The sequence below is a fragment of the Rattus norvegicus genome, chromosome 3, assembly GCF_021556685.1.
Source record: "Rattus norvegicus strain SHRSP/BbbUtx chromosome 3, alternate assembly SHRSP_T2T, whole genome shotgun sequence".
Lineage (NCBI taxonomy): Eukaryota > Metazoa > Chordata > Mammalia > Rodentia > Muridae > Rattus > Rattus norvegicus.
In genome coordinates this window covers 17,804,820-17,830,080 of record NC_141536.1, presented here as the reverse complement: position 1 = coordinate 17,830,080, position 25,261 = coordinate 17,804,820, and the positions used below count along the sequence as shown (strand labels likewise).

The 25,261-nt window shown below is 51.3% G+C and overlaps 1 protein-coding gene, 1 long non-coding RNA gene and 1 pseudogene across 8 annotated transcripts in view; 1 reads left to right on the top strand and 2 right to left on the bottom strand.

The window, feature by feature from the left end:
* Dab2ip (DAB2 interacting protein) overlaps positions 1-8,080 on the bottom strand; it is a 171,111-nt gene extending 163,031 nt beyond the window's left edge. For 5 of the 6 annotated variants that reach the window (XM_087647674.1, XM_087647648.1, XM_087647650.1 and 2 more), the window contains exon 1: positions 7,794-7,945. Coding sequence is in view for 5 of the 6 variants with exons in the window: in XM_087647648.1 (XP_087503774.1) it covers positions 7,794-7,833 (40 nt within the window). In the remaining variant the exon portion in view is untranslated. 6 annotated transcript variants of the gene reach the window in all.
* LOC120101533 (uncharacterized) lies at positions 7,814-16,805 on the top strand. The gene is made up of 3 exons (XR_015684276.1): positions 7,814-7,947; positions 8,035-8,169; positions 15,722-16,805. It is a non-coding gene; the product is annotated as an uncharacterized LOC120101533 (long non-coding RNA).
* Positions 16,806-23,809: 7,004 nt separating this feature from the next.
* Positions 23,810-24,502, bottom strand: Rps16-ps8 (ribosomal protein S16, pseudogene 8; annotated as a pseudogene). Its single transcript, XR_015684275.1, has one exon. The product of XR_015684275.1 is annotated as a ribosomal protein S16, pseudogene 8, transcript variant X2 (transcript).
* Positions 24,503-25,261: the final 759 nt, after the last annotated feature.

Here is a 25,261-nt window from a genome sequence, read left to right as displayed (position 1 = left end):
TAAGAAACAAGTTAGTATTCACAAGAGGGGCCCTGCGAGTCCTGCCACTCCCCACCTACCCCACCCTCTCTCACCCTACCCACCCTGGAGGAGATCACAGACAATAACAGCAGATACAAGAGGTGACAAGGGAAGAGGGGGCTCTTCCAAAACTACACACTCCACGAATGTGGCATGTCTTTGCCCTAAGCACACATAAGTGTAAACGCTCCCTCCCTCCTTTGGTCTCCCACTCAGAATGCCTTTCTCTAGGGGACACTAGCTACTGTCCTCTGCAAGGGCTTTATCCTGGCCCTGCCCTGGCCAGCTCAGCACAATACGGCCCATTCCTTCCCTGAATCCACAGCCTTCCTGCCCAGCTGGCTCTATATGCCTGGTGTATCAGAAATGTGAGGCCCTCTGTCACTTCTTTTCCTTACTAAGCTTTCTTCTTGATGGCACCACAGGATAGCAGGTATGAGGGGTAGGACAGGTGGGTAGGGCAGGTGGGCAGGACAGGTGGGTAGAATAGGTGGCATCGCTGTCTGCCTGCCCTGCTAGGAAGGCCAGAGGCCACAGTAAGGCTGGCCTGAGGTTGCCTGGGCAATGGAGAGGGCAAAGTGGATCTGAGGCCAGGAGACCCAGGGTTAATGGCAGCTGAGGGGAAGAACAGGCGCCTGTATTCGTTCCATTTCTGTTGCTGTGATAAAATGTCTGACAACATAATTCCAGGTTAGAGTCTACCATTATGGGAGGCCACATAGCAGGAACTTGATGCAGTTAGCCCCATCCACAGTCAAGGGCAGAACACATGCTTTCCCTCTTTGTACAGTTCAGGACCTGAACCCAGGGAATGGTGCCACCCACTTTGAGGCTGGGTTATCCCTCATCAGTTACATAATGAAGGCAGTCTCTCCAGAGACCAATTAAGTCTACAGAATCCCTCACTGAGACCCTCCTCCCTGGAAATTCTAGGAGTTGATAAAACTGTCACGGTGTCCAGGAGTCCTAGGTTTGAGTTACAAGTCCTATCTGTAGCTATGTATCCTGGGGCCCTTCGGAGTCTAAAGAGCTCTCTAGGCACAGGCAAGGGCTCCCCATTGCTCAACGGGAAGCCAAGGGCTCCATCCTTGAGTATCCAGCAAACCGTCTGGTGTGTAGCTATGTCAAAGGGACCAGCTCTGTCTCCTCCCTGCCTCCCTGCCTCCCTGCCTCCCTGCCTCCCTGCCTCCCTGCCTCCCTGCCTCCCTGCCTCCCTGCCTCCCTGCCTCCCTGCCTCCCTGCCTCCCTGCCTCCCTGCCTCCCTGCCTCCCTGCCTCCCTGCCTCCCTGCCTCCCTGCCTCACCAGAGACATGTCACCTCTATCAGCCTGCTCACAGGGTCATCGAGATGGCTCAGGGGATAAAGACACTTGCAGTTCAAGTCTGACAACCTGAATTTAATTCCTGGAACCCATGTAAAGACAGAAGGGGGAAACTGACTCCATAAAAGTCACCATTTGACCTCTACATGTACAGCGTGACACCGACACACACACACACACACACACACATGCACAGATACACGCACATGCACAGACACACAGAGAGACACACAGGACACACAGACACATAGAGACAAACACACTCACACACGCATGCACGCATGCCTGCACACATGCACACACACAATGGGAAGACCTGGTTTTGCATTCCTTTCCCTGATTCAAGTGTACCAGGCTAGTATTGTTGCTTCACCACAGATAAGGAAACTGAGGCTTGAGGCTTCCCAGGTCTTAGCCCAGGACCTGTTGAGTATCAGAATCAAGAAGAGACCTGAGCTTTGGGGCTGGGGATTTAGCTCAGTAGTAGAGCGCTTACCTAGGAAGCGCAAGGCCCTGGGTTCGGTCCCCAGCTCCGAAAAAAAAGAACCAAAAAAAAAAAAAAAAAGAAAAGAAAAGACCTGAGAGGCAGAACAGGTTTCATTAGAGCCTAAATCTGAAGTGTCAGACTCAACCTCAAAAAAGGGCCGCATAGGGGTTGGGGATTTAGCTCAGTGGTAGAGCACTTGCCTAGGAAGCACAAGGCCCTGGGTTCGGTCCCCAGCTCCGAAAAAAAGAACCAAAAAAAAAAAAAAAAAAAAAAAAAGGGCCGCATAGTCTCAGTCTCAGAGACAAAGATACATGGCTCTCGGTTTGACTGTACCAGCTTTGTGTCTTTGGGTAAGTCGCTCAGCCTCTCTGAGAAGCCCTCTCATCTCCAGCATGAAGGTTGGTAGAGGGAAAACGAGGTGATGAACGGAAGGGGGCAGCTGGGCACATCTGTGATCTTAACATTAGTCTCACTCCTGGCTAGCCCTGGACAGCATCTACAGTCTCTCTGGCTCAGAAGAAGAGACCAGGGCATCATGACCTCAGACTTCTGACAGCTTTGAGCCCAAAATAGCTCTGCCTTTAAACCAGCCCGATCCTGTCACAGCTGTGCCTGCATTTTGCTGTCCCCTGTTGAGCTGACACAGGCTCCTGCCATGTCACACAGTCACGCCTGGTCCTGAACTGGCTCAGCAAACAGTCCTCAGAAGGGGAGATTTTCCATAGCAAATGGAAGAGCCCACGGTTGAGCCCAGCGACGGCTCTCAGACAGTGCAACCAGAGAAAAGTCCCAGACTGCCCATCCAGCACCCTGGGTTTGGTCACTGCTCTTTGCGTGTGCTCTCAACTCCCTTGACCCTCAGTTTCCGCTTCTGGAAAATAGGCTAACAGCAGCCTGCAGGTTGGTTATGAGAATTCAAGCCCACCGTGTACAGCAGAGACTGTTCCTGACACCCGACTCAGCACAAGTACTCCATAAATAGTGCTGTTAGCTGAGCCAGCAGTTCCAGTTGCCCGGGAAGCTGAGGCAGGAGGATTGTTAAGTTTAAGTCATGCCTGAGCTGCTGAATGAGTTCAGTGCAAACCCAGACAAATGAGTTATGGAGACCTTGCTTCAAGATAAAAAACAAAAAGAAGTTGCAGGGTGGTTGGGCACGCCTAGAATCTCAGCGCTAGAGGGGCAGACCCAAGTGCATCTCCATGAATTCAAGAGCCTGGTCTACATTGCGAGTTAGTTCCAAGCCAGCTATGGCAATGTAAGACCCTTTTCTCAAAAGAAAAGAAGAATGTGGTGGGTAAGGGTATAGGCCAGTAGAAGAGCTCTTGTCTGGCATGTTTGAGATCCTGGGCTTGATCTCCAGACCTGGGGGAATATGTTGTGACTACTTCATCTGTAATCCTCAGGACACAGCAAAGGTACAGCTGCCTCCTTGCCACAGGGCTCCAAATGCCCTGGGTAAAAGCAATTGATAGTGACCAGAGGAACTGGGGTGTAAGCCAGTGTCCCACCCCCAGGACTCACAAAGCAACCGACGCCTCCCAGCACATTCAGATGTCCTACTCACCTGTGTGAGCAATAGAACCCCCACTGGTGTCCAGTCACACTCACTTTCATTTTGTGTTGGGAGTACTCACGGACAACTGGGCAGCAACACCCAGAGCAGGGCTGGGCCTGCCAATTTGTCTGCTCAAGAAACTGAGGCTGAACCAATAGCAGGGACTGGCTCTGGGCTCCCCAGAAACCCAGAATGCTGATTTGCATCTAGATGGTTAGATCTGGAACATTCTACCATGGAGACCAACATCCCTAAGTGACAGTTACCCACACAGAAGCCCAGAGAAGGGAAGGAGGGATGGGTCCAATGGGCCAACAAGAGGTCCAGCTACTGCCATTCATTCATTCATTCATTCATTCATTCATTCATTTATCCAATGACATAAATACATGTCCTCAGGAGGTACTGCTAATACGAAATTACAAGCAAACAATGCTAGCAAGACAGGCTCTGCCCTCAACATCCTATGATTTCAGATAGGGGTCAAGGTAGTGACCAGTGTCTTGAGGGTACACACCGAGAGCCCAGAGCAGGGTGTGGTGGGAGAGATGACAGAACCATGAGAATCCCGGAGAAAGAGGTGGGGGGAGAGGCTTCCTTCTCTGCTGCCCACAACCCCTCTTTCGTCCCCGTCTTTGCCACTTACAAGGACTACCAGAAAGACTTGCTTTTTTTGAAGGACAAACCTTGGCTGATACTTGTCCCCATTTACAGATGGAAAAACTGAGGCCCATGAAAACAGAGCTCTGTTGGCTGGTCATGCACAGCTTCTAAGTTCTCTTCTCCCACGGGTCTTCCTGCTTCTTATTAGCTGTTCGGCTAGCCCTTATCCCCAGCCCTCCTTGGCTTTGACCTAGGAGACTCTCACTTTTTTGTTTTATTAATCAATTGGTCTTTCTATGTATTTATTCGAGACTAGTTGACCTGAAACCCAGTATGTAGACCAAGCTAGCCTCAAATTCATGGAGATCTGCCTGCCTCTGCCTCCTGAGTGCTGGGTTGTAAAGTGTGTGCCACCACACGGGGCTTAGATTCGCTTCTCAAGTTCAAGTTCAGCTGCTTCCTCTTTGCCCATCAGTGTTGATGGCTATGATTCCTCTGCCCAGCGACCAAGACCCTGAACATGAATGGAAGCCACATTCAGCATGTCTCTGCCAGATGGGAGGGAGTCTTACGAAACTTCAAGAGAGGAGATCCTAGAGTTCCGCCCAGCTTGGATATACCAGCTTTGTCCCCATCGGGTTCCCAGGACCCTTCACGGAGCTTGCCGAGAACACTGATGCAGGTAGAGAACCTTCCAGAGTGCCTCCACCTCAGGCCTTTGCGCCGCCCTTCTGTCTGCCTGCGATGCGTTTCTTTGCCTCTTTCCCCAGGCGAACTGCATCCGCTCAGCTCCTTGCTCACGCGGCAACGTATTTGGACACCCACTAATGCCAAGCCGAGAGATGTGCTCTGGGGATCCAGAGAGCTTGGAGATTAGAGGGGCCTGTACAGATAATCCCATACCAATGAAATCCACAAAACACAACAGACTGGACCAGAGACAGCAAGACAGTGAGATCTGATTCAATGGACTTGGGAAACACGGTCCAGAGAATGAAGGCTTCTCAGAAAAGACAACTTTCCAGGAACTAGGACAAGAAATAAGATTCAAATGGCTGAAGAGATGGGGTGGGGGCGGGGGAATGCCCTAGACAGAAGGAACTGCCTGTTGAAAGGCCCTGAGGTGGGTCAGGCCAGCATGGCTGGTGCAGGGGAAAGGGACAGAAGTATATTTCTGTGACTCAGACCTGAAAGGTAAGTCATACGGGTACTAGGGGGAAAAAGGTCGAGAAATGGGAGGGAGGCCTGGTTATGGCAGTCTCAGAAGCCAGGGGAAAGGAATGTTTCAAAGAGAGAGTCATGGAGGATCTGAGTGACCTGCTGACACTCCCATGGCTATGCACAGTGATGGAGACTCCCAGGAAGAAACCAGAGATAAATGAGGAGACCCCTGGTTCAGTGGCATCAGTATCACTACAGGAAGGAAAACAGAGCATGCGCCTTTTCTCTCCGTATGCACAGACCAAAGCAAGACCACGTGGACTCAACGGAAGGGAGCCATCCACAGGCTAGGAGCAGGGCTCTCAGAGAAACCAGGTCACCTGGAAATGGTCTTCCAGCTTCTGGGTCGGCGAGGATGTGACTGCCACTGTCATTTCTGGCTAGCCTACAGCATTGTGTCATGGCCATCCACACTCCCAGGGGCTACCAATGGCATGTAGTCACCTCTTTCAGAAAGCCCTCCTTGACGCGGTATAAGGGGATCCACACTGTCTGGGCTTCGTCCTTGGAGGCCTAACTGGGCTTTGGACTAACCTGGGAACTTTGTAAAGGCAGCGGCAACGTTGGGCTTCTCCGCCCCCAGAAACCCAGTTCAAGACCCGAGAGTAGTGCAAACAAATGAACGAACAGATGAGGAACAAGCACTGGAGAGAGGCTTCCTTTCTTGTCCTGGCCCAGAATGGGTTTCAGCTGTAGAGCTCTGAGGCTGGCTCAGTGGAAGGCCAGTCCCTGCTCGGCTGTACTGGGAACAAGCCCATAGAGACTAGGAATGCAAGGGCTCCTCCTCTGCCCTTCCAGCCTTGCCTGGAGTCTCCTCTGTCTCGATGCCTCTTCCCTTGATCCAAGACATACACACACACACACACACACACACACACACACACACACACACACACACACACACACCTGCCATAGCAGAATCCCCAAGATCAACAGGCTAAGACAGGGGTCAGTTTGCACACCACTGAGATAAAAGCTGTCTCAGTTTCCAGCCTCATCCTGCCTAGAGGCTGCTGTGGGCAAACACAGGAGACTGAGAGAGGGGCTGTAGGCTCCTGAGATATCTCTGGATGGGAAGGGGCTCCAGGGACCTCCAGAGCTCTGCCTAGCCATGTTGATCCCTGCAACCCTTCCGCTTCCCCACAGTTCTCCAGGTTAAACCTGCTCTGTGCCTTCCTGGAGCAACATGGAGGAGCCTTATGGGTCATTCCTAGGCTATGCTGCTCTTGAGGTGGATAATTCCAGAAACGTCAAGCCTATCTTACAGCCCAGACTGTGTGTCCCAGAGCTCCCCACCAGGAGCTTCTAAAGCAGGTCTTGGTATTCATGGGTGGCCTCCCATTCCAGACCGAAACCTCTTCCAGAACAGAAGCTGTATTCCTCCCTCCTCCCCTCCTCTCCAAGGACTGATTGTTACATGGATGAAGTGTCCCGCAGATCACCCAGGGTTCACTGTCCTGTCGCCTTACTGTCTGAAGGTACCAGGTCCATAGTAGGGCCTGGCCCAGCTCTCCTGGGGCCTGCAGCTTGAAGCATGTCAAAATCCTTCTCCCTCTGGACGGAACTGGGCTGCTGTAGGAGGAAGGGAATTTGGCCTTGACTCTGGGCCAGGCAGCCAAGCCTGGCTGGAACAAGGGAGTCTGGAGGGAGAAGAGCCATCTTTTTTTAGTAGAGTGTGTGGTCTCCAAAGGGCCACAGCCCTGAGAAGACTTGCATAAGTCATTAGCCATCGAAAACCTCCTTACCTTACCTAACGGCCCTTTCTCCCCGCTAAACCCCTCATCCTGCCCCCCCCCCCAACCTCCTCCTCTCATCTCTACTCCTGCCCTCCTGCTCCTCTCTGTTGCTGGGAGACAGCCACCATATGCCAGCATCCTAGCCAAATGAGCAGGAGCCTGGCCAGCAAGTAGCCAGTAAGCTTGGATACCTGCGTCCCTGGGGTCCCAAGCCTCCTGGACCCCTCCCTGCCCCCCCAAGAACTACTCCGTGGTTTCCAGGCTGCAGCCCCGCTCTGCCTGGGCTCTGCCCACAGCAACTTTTCTCAGCATTTTGCTCAGGGCTTCCAGCGTCCCGGGGGAGCTGAGAAAGGTAGCTCCCCCAACTGCAGCAGCCTGGGGGCCCTTGTGTACCAGAGAGGAAAGCTGGGAGCTTTCAGTTCAGCCCTGGCCTTTAATTACAAGGTACATTCAGTTGCCTGCTCGTTTTTTGCTGCTCTGCAGACCTCACTAATTGAATTTGCCACAGCAGCAGGCAGACCTAGGGGACCAAGAGACCAAGGAGCAGGGGGGCCCTATAAACTTACTTCTTTTCCTGCTTAGCCAAGAGCAAAGTGCAAGAAGCCAAGAAACTCTATCCGGTTACCGGACCATACCAGTGCCACGTCTAAGGGGGACCCTTCAGCCCCATGACCCATGGCCCAGGGCACCCATGCCTGCCCTAACCCCAGAGGCCAGATGGCACCCAGACGCCTGCCTCCCCCGACCCATTTCAACTCTGATTCCCAAAGCTGAGCAAAGTCTGCTGGAGCAGTAGGCTAAAATCCCAAACTCTGCCACTTAGCCACTTGGCTGGCTCAGCTCACCTACCGTAGGAGTCGCCTGGGTCCAGGAGGGAGTCGGGCTCCATGGCGTGTGGGCCCCTGGGCCGTGGCCCCACCTGATTTATGAACCGAGGCCGTCTCCATGAGCGCCTGCGCTTCTTTTGTATTCCATCTGGCGGCTTCTCCAACTAGATGACTGGGTATTCCTGCAAGCAGGCCCCTTTCCAGCCCTCGCCTTCATACAGTACATTTAAAGTAGCAGTAACCTTTTTTTCCTCCCCCCGCAGCCTGCCTGGAAACATTAGAAGGGACCGAGGCGGCGAGATGTCTAAAATAGGAAGACGCTGGGGACGGCTGGCCTGGCTGTCCGCGATGCTGGCTGCAGGGATCTGGTCCGGCTGTGCAGATGGAAAAGCTAAAAGGTAAGGCTGACACGGAGCTTAACATCTGGAAGCCGGTTCTGGGACCTCAGGGGCCTGTGGGAATGGATGAGGAGGCTGACCTCCTCGTGGGAGGGAATAAGGGCGTCTGCTATTCACCACCTAGCGCCCCAAAGCCCAGGGGCTTCTCCCAGGCCTTGCAGGAACCTCCCACTCAAATCTGTTCTCAGACATTTCCTGCAGTGTGGGATGCAGAAAATTGACTCATCCATCCATTCAGTCACTAAATATTTTTTTTTGAGAATCCAGTCCTTGCCAGACACCGTGCTGTGCTGGGTCTGCAGTAGAGAACAAGGTGAAGTGTCTGGCCCACTGCAGGGCCGACGGCACCGGGTGTGCTGGTTACTGCAGTGGAGGGTACAGGATAGCAGCCCAGGAGCACAGAGAATGGGGCCTCACTGGAATGAGAGAGGTGGTTGTGGGGGTTCCCTGGAGCAAAAGGCACATAATTAGCCGGGTAGAGAAGGATGAAAGGCATATGAGACATTGGGTATTTGTCAAACTTGTTCTAGTAGTTACAACGAATAGACCGGGCTGAGAGGGAGTCCAGAGAGGGTCGAGTTGAACATCTGGTCCATGCCATGATCCCAGTTGTCTTAGAAAGGCCTCTCTGGCCATTGTGGGGCAGGGATGGCTGAGTTTGCCTATGGCTTCAACAAGAGCAGCTGTGGTCACATGGGGACAAGCTGTTAAGCCCCACCCCCTTGTGGTACCTTTTGGAGTGCTTACCCACCAGTCTCTCATGAGAGCCTCCCAAGGGTGACTTCTGCCGGAAACCCATTTCATAGACAAGTACAATGCAGCTTAGAGGTGTGTCCTAGCCTCAGCTGGTGAGTGACCACCTGGGCAGGTCTGGGTTCCAGAGAAGTCACAGCCTTGGTGCCAGGGAGTGGAAAGACAAAGTGGCTTTCATTAGCTTGGCATTACCCCCGTCCAAACCAGTGCAGGCCAATACCACAGACTCCTAGCAGGGAAAACTTCATCTGAGTACAGTAGGAGAAATGCAAACAGGGTTTGGATGGGTTGAACTGGGGAGGAAAGCAGAGTGAACCGTGTCCAAGCTGATGCAGAAGCAGGGGCAGAGACCTGTGCTGACAGGGGGCTATCTGGTGGGAAGCAGACAGACCATCACGTGACCGGAGAAGGTTACAGTGAGAAGAGCACAGAGACAGAGCTCAGAGGACCGGAGGGACCACTGGCGTGCAGGCTTGCTCCAGGGGCCACAGGAAGCCTCTTGTTCAGAGGCTGACCTTCTTTCTGAGGGATGCCTGGGTGTTTCTTTGATCAGCCCTTTCCCAACCTCCCCAACACACAGCACTTCCTGCTGAGGAAGCGATACCATTGGCCCTCTGCCTAGCTGAATGCTAGGATCTGAGCCGTCACTGGCCCACCTTTTTGGAGGAATGGCTATGGAGGTGGGTAGAGAGATCAAGAGGAGAGATGAGGGACCTGCATCAACGGGACTCAGACTAAGTTTTTCTGCCATCAGTCCGTTGTATGGGTCTTCCCTGGCTTGGACCAGGGTGACGGCACCTATACTGAGTTCATCCCAGCTGTTCCCAGAGAGCCAGTGGCTGCTGACGTGGTCAGCCTGGCCACAAGGAGGTTCCTCCTGCTTCTTCATCCCTCCTCCCCACTTTGGATGACAGGATCCTGGCTCCCAGCCTCCTGCTGCCTTAATTACAGGGAGGCAAGGCTCTACCCAAGCCTACTGTGGGCACCAGGCTCCCTGGATCTCCTCATTAAGGGTGCCTGGGGAAGGAATATTGCAGGGAATGGGGGAGGGGAGGGTTAAGTATAGGGAATGGGGCCATGTTTTCCCAGACAGTCTCTCCCGTCCTAGGGAATCCTGGGGGGTTCTGGGACTCACTACAGATGAGCAAGCACTGGGGAGGCTGAGGTAAGAAAGTAGTGAGTTCAAGGCCAGCCTTCACCACATTAGTGAGAACCTAAAAAGGACTGGAGCAGGCTGGCAACAAGACGGCATAGTATTTTGGTTAAAGCACCTTACTATCTAAGCCTGACAACCTGAGTATGATTCGAGGGACTCACAGTAGAAAGAGAGAAACAACAGAGATGTGTCCTTTGACCTCTACAAGCTTGCAGACCTTGTGTGTGAGGGTGGAGGTGGGGTGGGGAGGTGGGGGTGGCATGTGTGTGGGGGTGTGTGTGGTGTGGTGTGTTTGTATGTGTACGTGTGTGCATGTGTGTGTGTGCCTGCCTGAGTGCACCCCACCACCACTGATAATAAATAAAATTAGTTAGCAAGCATAAAGCTCTGTGTTCTATCCCCAGCAGCACGTTAACTATGCATGGTGGTGCAAACCTACAATTCCAGCACTTGGGAGGTAGAGGCAGTACAATCGAAAGTTCAGTGTCATCCCCAGCTAAAGAATGAGTTCAAGGCCAAGTCAGGCTATTAGAGCCCTCGTCTTTTTTTTTTTTTTAAGGTGTGGTCAGAGTGTATTATGTGGAATTCTCAAATAATCAATAAAAATATGTTTGTTTGCTTTTTAAGAAAGGATAGTCCCCTTAGCTCATAACCAGACTATGCCCTTAACTGGCTGGATGACTCGGAGTAAGCTGTCCACCCTTCAGGGCTAACATTAGGCTAGAAGGACAGGACAACTTAGGGCCTGGCTGATCTCTGGCAGTAAATGGAAGATCTGGCTCTCCCTCACTCCAGCTCTGACCTTCTCCACAACTTGTTGCAGCCAGTGAGGAGAACAGAGACCTGTTCTGTAGCCAAGGAAGCGGAAGGACTTGACTAAGCTTTTCACAATGCAGTCCAGAGTAGGAAGTGAGTCTCGGTGGCTGTGCTTCCACCATGAGGTGCTGCCCTCCCTGGCTACTTTTCCTTTTCCAGCCAAGGAACAAAACTTGATCGTGGCCCTTCCTCCATCCTTAAGTAGATGTGTTTACAGATGCACCCAGAATCGCTGCTCCTCCAGGCTCATTTACAATGTATCGCCTACTCACACTCCCTTTCTTTGGTGACATCAGTGCCATTGGCTGTGACTAATGGACTTACTCATCATTCCGTCCAGTGGTCACGCAAACAAGCAACCTTACAATCAGTGTCCTTCTTTCTTTGAAAGACAAGGTCTCACGTAGCTCCCAGCTGGTGAAGAATTCACTATGAAGCCAAGAATGGCTTCGAACATCTCATCTTCTGGCTTCCTCCCCTCATGTACTGGACTCACAGGCATGTGGCACCGGGTGGGTTTTCATCTCGGTGCTAGGGATTGAACCCAGGATTGCATGGGTTCTAGGTGAACACTCTGCTGCCTGAGTTATGTCCCCAACACTGTAAGGAATGTCTTGATGTACCCTGTGCACGTCCATCTAATGACTGCTGTAGGCTAAACTGTAAAACCACAGTTGATGGATCAGAAAGGCCTACAAGCTCAACATTCTGCAAGTGCTGACCTTGGCCTAGCCCTGGTACAAGGTCTAGCCAGCATTCCTGCTATCACGGATTTATAGCTGAGGAGACGCACACTCTTCCAATGGAGATAGATGCTACTGAGAAAGCATAGAGGCTGGGAGGAATACTCGGTTTGAGAAATAGATTGATGGGCCCTGCTGTGCAAAGTCCAAGAGGCCATCAAGCATGAGTGGGCAGAGCCACTGCAAAGGCTGATGGGTAGAAGGTTTAAGATGATGGCCAGGGTGCCTAGAGTGGGTGGACAAGTGAGAGGATGGCTCAAGAGAAGAGAGGAGGATCAGAGGCAGCTTCATGGAGATCTCTATGGGCCTGGAGGTATGGAGCCATGACAAGGGTATGGTCCCAGAGGTTCCTTGTCTGCTGCCACAGTGAACATTGCTATTGCTGAAGGTAAAAACCCTGGGAACTCCAGCAGTGGCTGGTAGTGGAGGGAAAGGGCATAGATTCAAGACACCTGTGGGGATTTTGGGTGCCATGGCATGGCCAGCAGAGAAGGAGGATGGGGGTGAGTCCAGGATGACAGGGAGGCTTTTGTGTGGCAGTTGGTCTGCTCTGGGGAGCTGAGGGAGGGAGGAGGAAGAGAGCTTGGGTGGGGCACAGGGAGCTCTGCTGTAGTGTGTGATGTCTGAGGAATATAGGTAGATGCCAAGAGGTGTCCGTGAGCTCAAAGCAGCAGGAAGGATGCATGTAGGTCTGAGACTGACAGTACCCCCCACAGCCTGCTAGGCCAGCCCCCCATGAACCACTCCAGCCACTGGAACCTATTGCTTTATGCACAAAAAGGAATTAGATGGGGCTGTGGCTGCAGCTTCGTTGGTAGGGCGCCCAGCTAGCATGCAAGAAGTCGTGCTCCCATCCCCAGCTCTGCACTATAAACAGAGCATGGGGGACTCCAGCACTTGGAGATGGAGCAGGAGGATCTGAAGTTCAAAGCCGTCCTCTGGTCACTGGAAGCCTGTCTGGACTGCATGAGACCCTGACCAAAAAAAAAAAGGGGGGGGAGAAGGAAGGGAGAAGAAAAAGAAAAGAAAGGAAGGAGTGGACTGGGACATCAATAGAGGGAGTGAGCCCTGCAGAAATGGGAGCCCTGCAGAGGACATGAGGGAGAGGACAGGTGCCTGGTAGCAAGCTTGACCATTGCTTGCCTCTGGAAAGGTCAAACCACCAGGTCAACATGGAGACAGTGCTGTCTCTGTCATGTCCTGGGTCTGGCCCAGCAGGAAATCCAGATGCTCAAAGGAAGACTCAGCTCAGCGATCTCAGAGCAAGAAGAGAGCAAAGTAGGTACGTGAGGGCTAGTGGTCAGCTCAACAGGTTCAAGAAAGCATGGGGACAGGGCTGGCCAGGTAAGTCTGTGACGGATGAAGAGGAGTTCACAGAACCGGAAACAGGAGGCATGGAGTTGCATACACTGAGACACAGTGTTCTCCAACAACCTTCGAGTTGGTTTTATGCCCCAGATTTTCTGGTTGAACTTTCCTTTCTAAGGTCAAAGGGAGGCCAGGAGGAGCCCATATGCCCTGCTCCCAACTGAGCCAAGCGATGTGGTGTCTGGCCAGGTTGGGCACTCTCTCTTGACACTGCCTGGGCACAGGTGGCAAAGCTCAGACTTTAGAGCTTAAGGCCAGGTGCCAACAACCAGCCTTGGTCCAAATCCCACTCCATTGTACCTGCTGGGCGGCCCTTAACATGCAAGCTCCCTTTTCAGTGCCTCAGTTTCTGCCTTAGTGCTCCTGGAGGGTGAGGGTAGGCCCTGGAGGGCTGCTGGGTAATTCATAGGCTGGGCAGTGAGAACACACAGAGAGGAATACTGGGTTAGAGTATGTTATGTAGCATCCTGACCTCTCAAGGCCATAGCACAGCCCCCAGGAGCATGTGTGAGCTGCTCAGCATGGCTTCACCCCTACATTCTCTTTTTGTCTTCCCCTCCCCTCCCCCTCCACTTCTTTTCCCCTCTGTCTTAGTAACTGTTCTAAGAGACACTGTGACCAAGGCAACTCTTATCAAAGGAAGTATTTAATTGGGGCTTGCTTACAGTTTCAGGGAATTAACCTATCATCATCATGGCAGGCTACAGGCATGGGACTGAGAACTACAATCTGATTCACTGGAAAGCAGGCAGACAGAGAAAGAGACAGACAGAGACAGAAAGAAACAGAGACAGAGGAACAGAGACAGAGAGACAGAGACAAGGTGACAGAGAGAGACAGAGAGACTGGGCATGGTTTGGGCTTTTGAAATCTCAAACCTACTCCCAGTGATACAACAAAGCCACACCTCCTAATCCTTCCTAAACAGTTCAAGGGGCAAAGCGTGTGAATATATATAAGCTATGGGGGTCCAATCTCATCCAAATCACCACACCCTCCCACTCCATCCACACATCAGCCTCTTGGGTTTTGTTTTGTTTTAGAAGAGGATATTGCTATGTGGCCATCCTAGAACGTAGCATCCTCCTGCCTCAGCTTCTGCAGTGCAGGGATCACAGGTGTGTGGCAACGTGGACTTTGGCACTCTCCCTTCCACCCCAGGGCTGCAGCACTGCCTCTGCAGGAGTAGACGCTTCCCCAGCCCTACCCCAATCCTCGCTCTAATTCCCAGACTGCTTACTTTCCAGATCTGCTCCATTCACCCTGCCCCACCCCCACAGTGATTTCCTCTGCATACCTCCAAATGGAGTATACTCTGCCAGTTCTCACCCTCAAAGCAGGGTACTTAAAGCATCCAGACAAGCTCCTAGCAGGCCTCAGCAAACCCAGGATGGTGGAAGCTCAACTGTCCTTTTTCTTTTCCTTAATTTATTGGGCACACTATGCCGTGAACCCTTGGACCCCAGTCAGTTTCCCTGGAAGCATCCTGTCTGTGACCTGTACCTCTCATTTCCCTGTCTCTCCTTAGGTCTTCTGTCCTCAGAAAGAGCCTAAGCACAGGGTCACACAGTTGGGTGCTCCAACATCCCCTTGCCCCAGCTCAGCGACTGAGAAGTGGTCAACCTGGGATTTGAACCCTTGCCTCTCCTGTGGCTTCACAGAAAGGAGGTTGTCTGGTGTGGGCAGTAAAGAGTTGTGGAGATGGTAAGAATCAGCTGGAAGAGCTGTCTTACTAGCCTTTGCTCTGATCCCCAGGACTCTGGAACCCCTCCGAGCCAGGCCTTCCAGTACCTAGATTAAAGAGTTTCTTTTAAAGGCCTCGAGTCTCATGGCTGGTACCATCCAACAAGTCCCAAGCCATACCAGGCTGTCCTGTCCCTGACAGTAGAAAAGCAAGGAAATGCCACGAGCAGATCATGATTTCCTTCTGAAGACAATGGCTCCCATGGCTGTCTGTGCAGCGGTCTGTGAGCTCCCAGTCTCATCATACTGGGAGACACACTGTCTCTCAGGGGTCAGGGAGAGAAGGGCAAGTCACTGCCTCCAGGAGTGAAGCAGTAAGAGTTCCATCCAGTTTGGACCCCAGACATCACAGTCGTGGGCAGGGGATGGCCTGGTGGATAAGGTTCTTGTCGTGCAAGCATGAGGACAGGAGTTTGGCTCCTTAAAACCTAAGTGAAAAACCAGGTAGGCATGGAGGCTCTCCTGTAAACTCAGGGCCCAGAAACAAAGACAGGGGATCCTTGGAACAAGCTAGCTCACCATACGGTAGAATCTCCAGGGCTAGTAAGATGTTTATGCTAAGTAAGACACGGGGAAATTAGGAAAAGTTGGGAAGACTGATGGAGGGAGACAGGTGACCTCAGCCAGCCTGAGGCTTTCACATGCCTGCCACACAAGTAAGCATACATACATGCAAAACAAATTCTTCTCAAAGAAAGAAGTCAGTCATTGGGGTGCTGCTGAGGAGGATGAGTCACCATCCTTCCCAACTAGCTGATCCCATGGCCAGCTCTGGGTCACAGAGCAGTGTGAACACTCTCAGCCACAGAGCAGTGTGAACACTCTCGACCACAGATAGCCATGGGTGTCCCCAAGTTAGCAGTCACTGGAGACCCCATCCAGGACATAATCCCATGAGACAGCAGTCTCTGTGACATGCTGCCCCACACATTGCTGGATTACCTCCCAGAACAAGAACTCTGGTCTCTTTCAGGCAGTGCTAGAGAGTTGCGCCCATGCCAAGTCCTTCTCCGGCGGCCCAGCTGGTCTTGGCTATCCCCTCTGTGGCCAGACAGAGTATGTGTGCCTGGAGAAGCCCCTGAATCATCAGATCTTCCTGACACGGACTCAGATCTGCGCAGTCCACCTGACCTCCCCATGCTGGACCTCTTGGCTAATGTTTAAGCCAGTCAGGAAAAACCACAAGAAGCCTGATGTGTTTCCAGATGAGCAACAGTAGCAGTCTGTGCGACTCAGCAAACGCTGCCCGAGGACTATGCCAGAGGCTGGAGACCCGGGAATGAGTCAGCCAGAGTACTCCAACCATAGCAGAGGGACTCTCAAAGTGTTACCAGGTTGGGGAGTCTGCCCACCATTGCGAAAGACCTAAAATGCTCTTTCACAGTTGACCTTTGGAAGGCTGGACACACGAAAACAAAGTTCAGAGTGACAGACCGCATAGCTGCCCCATTGCAGGGCAGCCGAGTTATATGCTGGATGGGCCATACAGTAGATGTTTCCGACTGTGTGACTCTACTCAGTTCTGCCTTTGTAACTGGAGAGCAGCTCCCAAGTGAGTGGATGTGACCATGGACCAATCAAACAGAACTCTTGGGGGGGGGGGCAGGAGATGGCTCAGCAGTTAAAAGCGTTTGATCTGAAACCATGAGTGGCAAATCCCAGCACCCGTCTGTGGGGCAAGCGAACTATGCCACCAGACAGAATGGGTAAGGTTAAGCAGGTTCAAAACTCAGGGAGTCTCAGAGTTGGGAACGGCGGTCTTGGAAATAGAGCTCCCTGCTGAGCTCTACCTGTTCCGGAACAGGTAACCATGCCACCCCATTGAGAGGACCATGACCATCAGCCACACAGGGGCAATGCCTGAAGTCCTTCCCCATGCAAATCGGACATGCCTAACATCTCAGACAGAGCCAAGGGGAAGCATCTACCCCTGGGTCCCACCTTATCCTCAGAGTGTTGATAAGGTGGTCCCTTACCCCTGGGTCCCACCTTATCCCCAGAGTGTTGATAAGGTCCCTTCCACATGGAATAAACTGCACAAGTCTTTCCACCGAGAATTGTCTGAGGGTGGCTGTTTTATTGAGCTGTAATACCTTGGGGAAGCGTTTTCTCTCCTGAAGCATTCATCGCTGGACCTCGGGTCTGCCCAGCAGGCCGGACTCTTGCCCCTGCTTGAGGCTGTCGGCAGCTACTAGATGCCGTTCATTATTGGTCATAACCACTCCCTGCGTTGGCACTGAGATGGTGGCAGCTGAAGAGTCCCTGACTCTCCGTGAGCTTCCCTTCGGAGAGCCATAACACTTTAGAGGTTCCAGCCTGACCAAAGCCCCTCGGACCCTTTCTCTCTGTCCAAGTCACATATACTTGGACGACATTTCTTCTTCCCTGCGCTGGCTGCCAGCGGAACCCTGGCACTCCAGCGGTGATGCAGACACACAGCCCCTCACCCATCGAGAGAAGAGGGCATCCCACCAATGCCTGTGACCCCATTGCTGAGGTAGCTGGAAGTAGGAGGGTTCCTGGAGTGTGCTGGCCTCCTCCAGCTTAGTTGAGAATCTGCGAGGCCCAGGTTCAGGGAGAGAACTGCCTCAAAGGAAATGGAAGATATATATAATGTCGACTTCTAGCCTCTTAGGCACCCTTACACAGGCATGCACACACACACACACACACACACACACACACACACACACACACACAAATAAACCATTACTTGATACCAAAAGTGGACTTTCCTGTCATTTTCTTATCTAGTCATGAAATACTGTGTTCTTGGTGTTTCTCTCCAGCCACGTGAAGCTGTAAGGATCCCATGGTTTGTAGTTTGCTGACCCATGTCTGTGTGGGGATGCTGGGAGACTGCTTAACCTTGAGAGGAGCAGGGCCTTGAATGTCAGAGCAAGGTTTTGGGTCGATGGGGGTTGGCAGCTGAGAACTGATAGCATTCACTGCTCGGCTGGTGGGTCAGCTACCATCCTCTCAACCTGTCCCCCCCCTCCCTCCTCTGCAGATCAAACCATTGCTCACCTCAAGGCTCAGAGGCAGTGTGCGGAGACCAAGCACTGGCACAGTTACGGGGACAAATTTTTTTTAAAACATTATTACGGGGGGTTGGGGATTTAGCTCAGTGGTAGAGCGCTTGCCTAGGAAGCGCAAGGCCCTGGGTTCGGTCCCCAGCTCCGAAAAAAAGAACCAAAAAAAAACCAAACATTATTACGGTTCATTCGTGTAATCCTGGAACTAGAAAAGCTGAGGCAGGAGCATTACTGTGAGTTTGGGGACTGCCTGAGCTACATAGTAAGTTCCACAGAGAGGGCTGAAGATGAAAACTTTTTTAAAGAGTTAGGTCAATAGAAGAATCAAGAACATAGTTTTGGGGGTTTTTTTTTTTTTGTTTGTTTGTTTGTCTGCTTGCTTGTTTGCACTCGCTGTCCTAGAATTCACTACGTAGACCACGCTGGCCTTAAACTCACAGAGATCCACCTGCCTCAGCCTCTGGGGTTCTGAGATTAAAGGCATGCTCTGCCAAGCTGAGCAACATGAGTTTTCTTTCAAGTCCCACTCTCCACTCTGGGGTCACCACAGTTAAGTGTGAGTCCAGCGAGTTTCCAGTGCACACAGCTATAGACCCACATGCATACCCTCCCATCCAAGGCTCCGCCATTCCCATGGTTCGTGGCTTGTCCCATGCTTCCCTGCGATGAGTTTTGGTCACCAAGAAGTTTGGGCAACATCTTCCTCTTTGACCTTTACGTCCCTGCTGTCACACACCTTTCTGGTCCCTGCCTACATGATGACACCCAACACCAGGGTGTCCCACTCATCCCTTCACACTTAGCACTAGGCTTTTTGCTGGGGGAATCTCAGAAGTAGACTAAGGGCTGAGAGCTCCTAGAGCCATGCTCTACATGGCTGGGAAGAAGTAAAGCAATTCTCCAGGGCCCTGGGAGGATCCTACCAGACAGACATAATCTAGGACCACTATCTCAGAGCATCCCGCACGGTTCAGGGAAGCAAGCATCTTCACAGTGACTAGGCCTGCCTACTCCCGCAGGCTCCGCCTACAACACTCGCCCTTGGTGACAGTCGGTGTCCTGACCCGTTTATCCAACCATTCATCCATGTAGCTAACTCATATTTACTGAACATTTCTTAGGACTCGGGTCCTAGGCCATGGTGGTAAGCACAGGCATGACCCTGCCGTCCTGTTCTTCACCGTCTGGTGGATTTGGTCATCCATTTAGTTGGCTACTGTTTACTGAGAATCTGGCATCTGTCAGACATTGTTCTAAGCACTGAGACTCCAACACAGAACAACACAATGGAGGAGAACATCCCTGCCCTCCCAGACTCGGAGTCTGGGAGAGGAGACAGATAATGAACACATAGACGAGAGCAGCGTGTCAGAGGCGATGAGTGAGCCGGGGGAGAGATGGAAAGTGCTGGGGAGTGGCACTTTGCAGCTAAATTAATCCGGGGAGACCTCATTGAACAAGGATCTGAGTGGAAGAGGTGAGGGAGGGGTGGAGGGGAAAGGGAGCAGGTCTTTGCAGACATGGGGAACATGGTCAGAAGTCAAGGGGAGAGCCGGTTCAAAGACCCCGAGCTCGTCTATGGAGATCAAGCCAGCTCTTAAGGATCTAGCAGTCCAGGAGGCACCCCTGTCTATTCTAGGTGTCCCCAGAGAAGGTCTAGAACAGAAGAGGTTCATGGCCTCACTCACAGGTTGGCTTCCCCATCGAGAATAGACTTCAGAGGGGTAGAGCTGATGTCAGGAGAAGGGGAGACAGGAACTGAATAGACGCAACAAGAAATCTAGGGCCAGGTAGTCCCCATGGGGATGTGAGAAGTTTCGGGACTCTGGCATGCTCTGTAGATAGCCACGGGCTTTCCTGATGGGTTGGCTGTGGGAGGGGAAGGGGTAGGGGAAGGGAAATGGACAGCAAGGTTCCTGTTTCCCAGGGCAAAGGATGTGGTCTATGGGTGAGGAGCAGAGCAGTGGCTGAGCCTAGGGCACTCTGATCACCAGGATACGGTAGAGAGGGTGAGGGGCAGGTTCATCCCCTTCAGGGGCAGATGGGATTGAAATATATATGCCTACAGGCAGCACCAGGAGACAGAGAAGGTGGAGAAGTCTAAGGAAGTAAGCCTGGCCTTAGAGGATGGGAATGAGAAGAAACTGCCCAAGAAGGGGAACAAGCCGGCATGTGGTAGGAGATGACTCAGGAGCAGGGAACCCCCAAAGCTGGGAATTCAATAAGGATAATGCACTTGGCACTTAGGCGGTGGCGAGAGGCCATAGGGTAAGGACCAAATGCCATCTGCAATCAAAAGGTAGGCCATGAGCAAGGGCCACACGGTGTCAACAAGATGAGAACAAGGGAAGCTCTGCTGATTGTGGGAACCTCACAGAGTGACACTAAATCAGCGAGGGCTTCCTGAAAGAACGGTGGTGTGAACAGAAACTGAAGGAATTTACACACATCCCCTAGAAACAGAGGTGGCCGCCCCGGGTGGGGGAGCAAAATGAACTCAGGAAAGGAAGAACCACAGCATGTCATTTGAGGAACTGAAAAAGATAGACAGGAAATGAATTACCTCACAGGATCCTAGGAGTCACAGAGCATTGGTGGCGGGTGGGTGATGGAGTCCACCCCGAGATAGACTGTGGGGGAGAAACAGGTAGAGAATAGATATAGTCAGGTGACAGAATGCAGGGACATTCTCTGGAAGCTGTCTATAACCAGTACGTCAGTGGGGGCTACATGCTGGGTCTGGGAGGCAGTCGGCGTGTGCTGGAAAGAGACCAGGCTGATGGATACCTATCTTGTGTGTTGACTTCAGTCTGATCCAGAGAGAGCTGTATGTCAGGAGCCCTGGAAGCGTCTTTACCATGTCTCTGGGTTCCCCTAAAGGACCCCCCGCCGCCAGGCAGTGACTGTTTTCCAGCCTTGGTACACAGTGCAGGGACATGTGAGAGCCTGCTGGGTGCCCCAGGTCCTGGCACAGGAGAGAGGCGATGATCCAGGCAGACAGGCTCTGGGTTCCCATAGAGCCCTGCCCAACATATGGCCAGAATCCGGCGTAGCGTTGGGGAGGGAGGGAGCTGGAGAGAATTCCAGAAGGACGCAGTATTTATGCTACAGGAAGTGGAAGAGCGTTCACAAGAACGGGAGCAATGAGTGACAGACAGAAGGGAGGAAAGGGATCTAAGGAGTCGGAGCATGGGTTGATTCCTGGAAGCCCATGAGTCCCAGAAGCCAGCTTCGGAACTTGACTTTCTTCTAAGGGTGGTAGGGAGCTGTGGAAGGTCCTGAGCAGACATCGCTTGCTCAGGGACTGAGGTCAGAGGCCCCAGTTTCCGTGCAGAGGGAGCCAGGACCAACCACTTCGCCACAGACCCCCCCTCTCTTACAGTTAACTCCCGTCACAGGCGAGGTAGGCCACGATGGCTTCCGCTCCTGCAGAACCTAGAACTCAGTACCTCGAAAGCAGATCCTGAAGGTCATACAGGCTTGACCAGAGTATCGACGCTTGTCACTAGCAGATGTGAAGCCATTTGACTCACAGCAGCAGGAGCCACCCATGGGGTCTGCTGACTTACTGAGAGTCTACTCCAAATGCCACCTACTGAGGCTGTCGGCAGGATGCTGAGGAAATAAATCTGTTCTCTAAGACACCCCACCCCTTCTCTCCATGGTCCAGGGGCTGGAAGCAGTCGGCAGCCTAGCAGCGCCACCGTGTGGTCGAGCTGGGCCAGCACAACAAGGCGGTTCCGCTCGGAGCCAGGACATTTGTTTGTTTTGCCCAACCAGAAAGGTGCTCTAAGCCCTGGGTTCCATTCCCAGTCCTCTTTTCACTTTCCTTTTCCTTTTTCTTTAAAAACTCTTTTTGAGACAAAGTCTCCTTAAATTGCCTAGGCTGGACTTGAACTCACTCTGTAGCACAGACAGGCCTTGAACTCAAAATCCTCCTGTTTCAGCCTTCTAAGTAGCCGGGGTTACAGACATGTACCACCAGGCCCAGCTAAGGACACTTAATTATATAAAGATTCTCATGATGTATTTTCAACCTACTTCTTCAACATTATCATTGGTCTGTTGGTGATTGGCAAGTATTAGGTAATATTTATCTAATGCAAATGTATAAATGACATGGATTCTATGAGACAAAAATAGACATTTTTTTTTCAGAATTATCATCTCTTATCTGCCAAGTTAAACATGGATCATACTTTGTCAAATAGGCTTCAGTGTTTTTTCTACAGAACATGGTGTGTGTGTGTGTGTGTGTGTGTGTGTGTGTGTGTATGTAGTGTGTGTGTATATATATATGTGTGGTCCCAACCATCTGTAATGAGATCTGATGCCCTTCCCTCTTCTGGTGTGTGTCTGAAGACAGTGTACTTATATATAATAAATAAATAAATCTTTTAAAAAATGTGTTTGTGGGCCAGGCAGCGGTGGCACACACCTTTAATCCCAGCCCTTGGGAGAGAGAGGCAGGCGGATCTCTGAGTTTGAGGCCAGCCTGGTCTTCAGTGTGAATCCCCCGATGGCCAGTCCTAAAGAGAAAAACCCTGTCTCAGAAAAAAAAATGTGTGTGTTTGTGTGAGTGGTATGCAAGGGCTGTGTGTGTGCGCTCTCACCTGTGGGAGTGTACATCTATAGGCGCACATATGGAGCCTGAGGCAGACATTGGGAATCTTCCTTCACTCTTCTTCACTGAGGCAGGGTCTCCCAGCTAAACCCGGACCTTGGCCACGTGGTAGTTTGCTTAAGCAGTGTCTTGGTTAGGGTTTGACTGCTGTGAGCAGACACCATGACCAAGGCAACTCATATAAGGACAGCATTCAATTGGGGCTGGCTTACACGTTCAGAGGTTTAGTCCATTATCATCAAGGGAGGGAGCAGGGTAGCATCCAGGCAGGCCTGGTGCAGGAGGAGCTGAGAGTTCTACATCTTCATCTGAAGGCTGCTAGTGGAAGAATGGCTTCCAGACAGTGACACACCCACTCCAATAGGGCCACACCTCCAAATAGTGCCACTCCCTGGGCAAAGCACATTCAAACCACCACAGGCGGCTTGATCCAGCAGTCCCCTATAGCTACTTTTGGGTTTTTTTTTTTTTTCTTCTTTTTTTTTTTTCAGAGCTGGGGACCGAACCCAGGGCCTTGTGCTTGCTAGGCAAGCGCTCTACCACTGAGCCAAATCCCCAACCCCCCCTATAGCTACTTTTGGAGCTCTGGGATTACTGGTGGCCCATCAGGCCCTCCTGGCATCTACATGGCATTGTGGGTTTGAGCAGCACCTTCACACTAATAAGCAGGGTCATTATCCACTGTGTCCTCTCTACGCCCGACCACTGAAGTGATTTTTTAAAAGAATTATTTATTTATTTATTTATTTATTTATTTATTTATTTATTTATTTATTTATTTCATGTACACTGTTACACTCTTCAGACACACCAGAAGAAGGCACTGAATCCCATTACAGATGGTTGAGGTGGTTGTGAGCCACCATGTTGTTGCTGGGAAATTGAACTCAGGACCTCTGGAAGAGCTCTTAACCATTCGGCCATCTCTCCAGCCCCAATTGAAGAAATTTTTATTAGCGTGGTTTTTTTTAAAATTATCTTTTGATGTTTCTTTATGCTTCACGTTTTAAAATTCAAAACGTATTCTACACATACATACACATCCTTTTAAAACTTTATCCTTGTTGGGTTCAGTATTTATATTGATCATGCCACGGTTTTATTGATTTGTTAGTGTCCCTTTCTATCCTAAAACCAGCACGTCACAGCGCAGCTTGACTTGCTGAATGACTAATGAATACAGTCATCCTCGCTGACGCATATATGCAGGAACCATTGCTTTGTACAGACAAACTTGTTTAAATTCACCACATCCTTTCTTCGCTGCCCTTTCTTTCTTTCTTTCTTTCTCTCTTTCTCTCTCTCTCTTTCTTTCTTCCTTCCTTCCTTTCTCTCTCTCTCTCTCTCTCTCTCTCTCTCTCTCTCTCTCTCTCTTTCTTTCTTTCTTTTATTTTTAAAGTCCTAGGATGTTTATTACAAAGGTAAACCCTGATCCTTGAGACTGGCTTTTCGGTAAGATTTCTGGTACCGGGCACGGGCACCGGAACCGCCAAACTTTTTGGATTCGCGGCGACGGGGGTCAGCTACAAGCAGGGTCTGATCGTACTGGATGAGGATATCTTTGATCTCCTTCTTAGAGGCTTCATCCACATATTTTTGGTAATAAGCCACCAGAGCTTTTGAGATGGACTGCCGGGTAGCATAAATTTGGGCCACATGACCACCACCCTTCACACTGACCCGGATATCCACACCAGCAAGTCTCTCCTTGCCCAGAAGCAAAACAAGCTCCAGTAACTTGTACTGCAGCGAGCGCGGCTCGATCATCTCCAGGGGACGTCCATTCACCTTGATAAGCCCATTTCCTCCTCGTTTGCAGTGGGCCACAGCTGTGGCTGTCTTCTTGCATCCGAAGACTTGCACGGACTGCAGCGGACCCTTGGATCGCATAGCTACAAGTATGAACACGAGCTCCTCACCGCGGGGCACGACCACCAGAAAAGGCCTTTACTCCTTTCTTATATCCAGGTTCCTGCCAGGAACTCAATTTCTCAGCCTGGAAATCCCGCAATCACTAATGGTGGCGAGGTGCTAGGGATACGTTTGTTTGTTTTTGATTTGAAAGGTTTGTATTTCACCTTTTCATTTTGTATGTATGTGTGCGTGTGCAGTGTATGTGAGTGCGGATGAGCATGTAGAGGTCAGAGGTCATCATTAGAAGGCTTCCGTTGCTCTCCCTCATATTGTTTGTTTGAAACAGGGTTTCTCAGTGAACCAGCAGCACTCACCAATTAATTGGCTAGACAGATTTCGAGTTCTGGGGATCCACCCAGCACATCTGTGACTGCAGGCATGCAGCATTCCCACTTGTGTGCTGGGGATCCGAACTCACATCCTTGCCCTTGTGGGGCGGGCACTTCACCAACTAAGCCACCTCTCCAGCCTCAGTTTCACTTTTGAAAGGCACTTTCTTTAGGCAGTCATGTTATTCCAGGGTGTTGAGACAAGACAAGAGAAAGATGTCGTGGAACAAATAGAAGCAAGCATCAAGCCAAATGCACGCGCAATTACATTACATGTAAACAGACTAAATACTGCACCAGAAAGGCAAACACCATCACATTAGATTAACAGCAACAACAACAATACGTGATGCTTACAGTGGAGGCGTGACAAGCATGCGGAAAAAGGAACAGGGAGAGCATGCCGTGTGCAAACCTAATATCAGGCAGACACCAGCACCAGCCTCTCTGCTGAATCAGGCTATGAAAGAGGAAACCCCTGCTAAAGATTAAAGAGTGGAGAGGGATTGGTTTATCAAGCAGATACAATTCTAAGTGTATACACAACTAATAATATAGTCACAATTTATATAAAGCAAAATAAAAAAATCAAGGAACTAAAAGAAGAAATG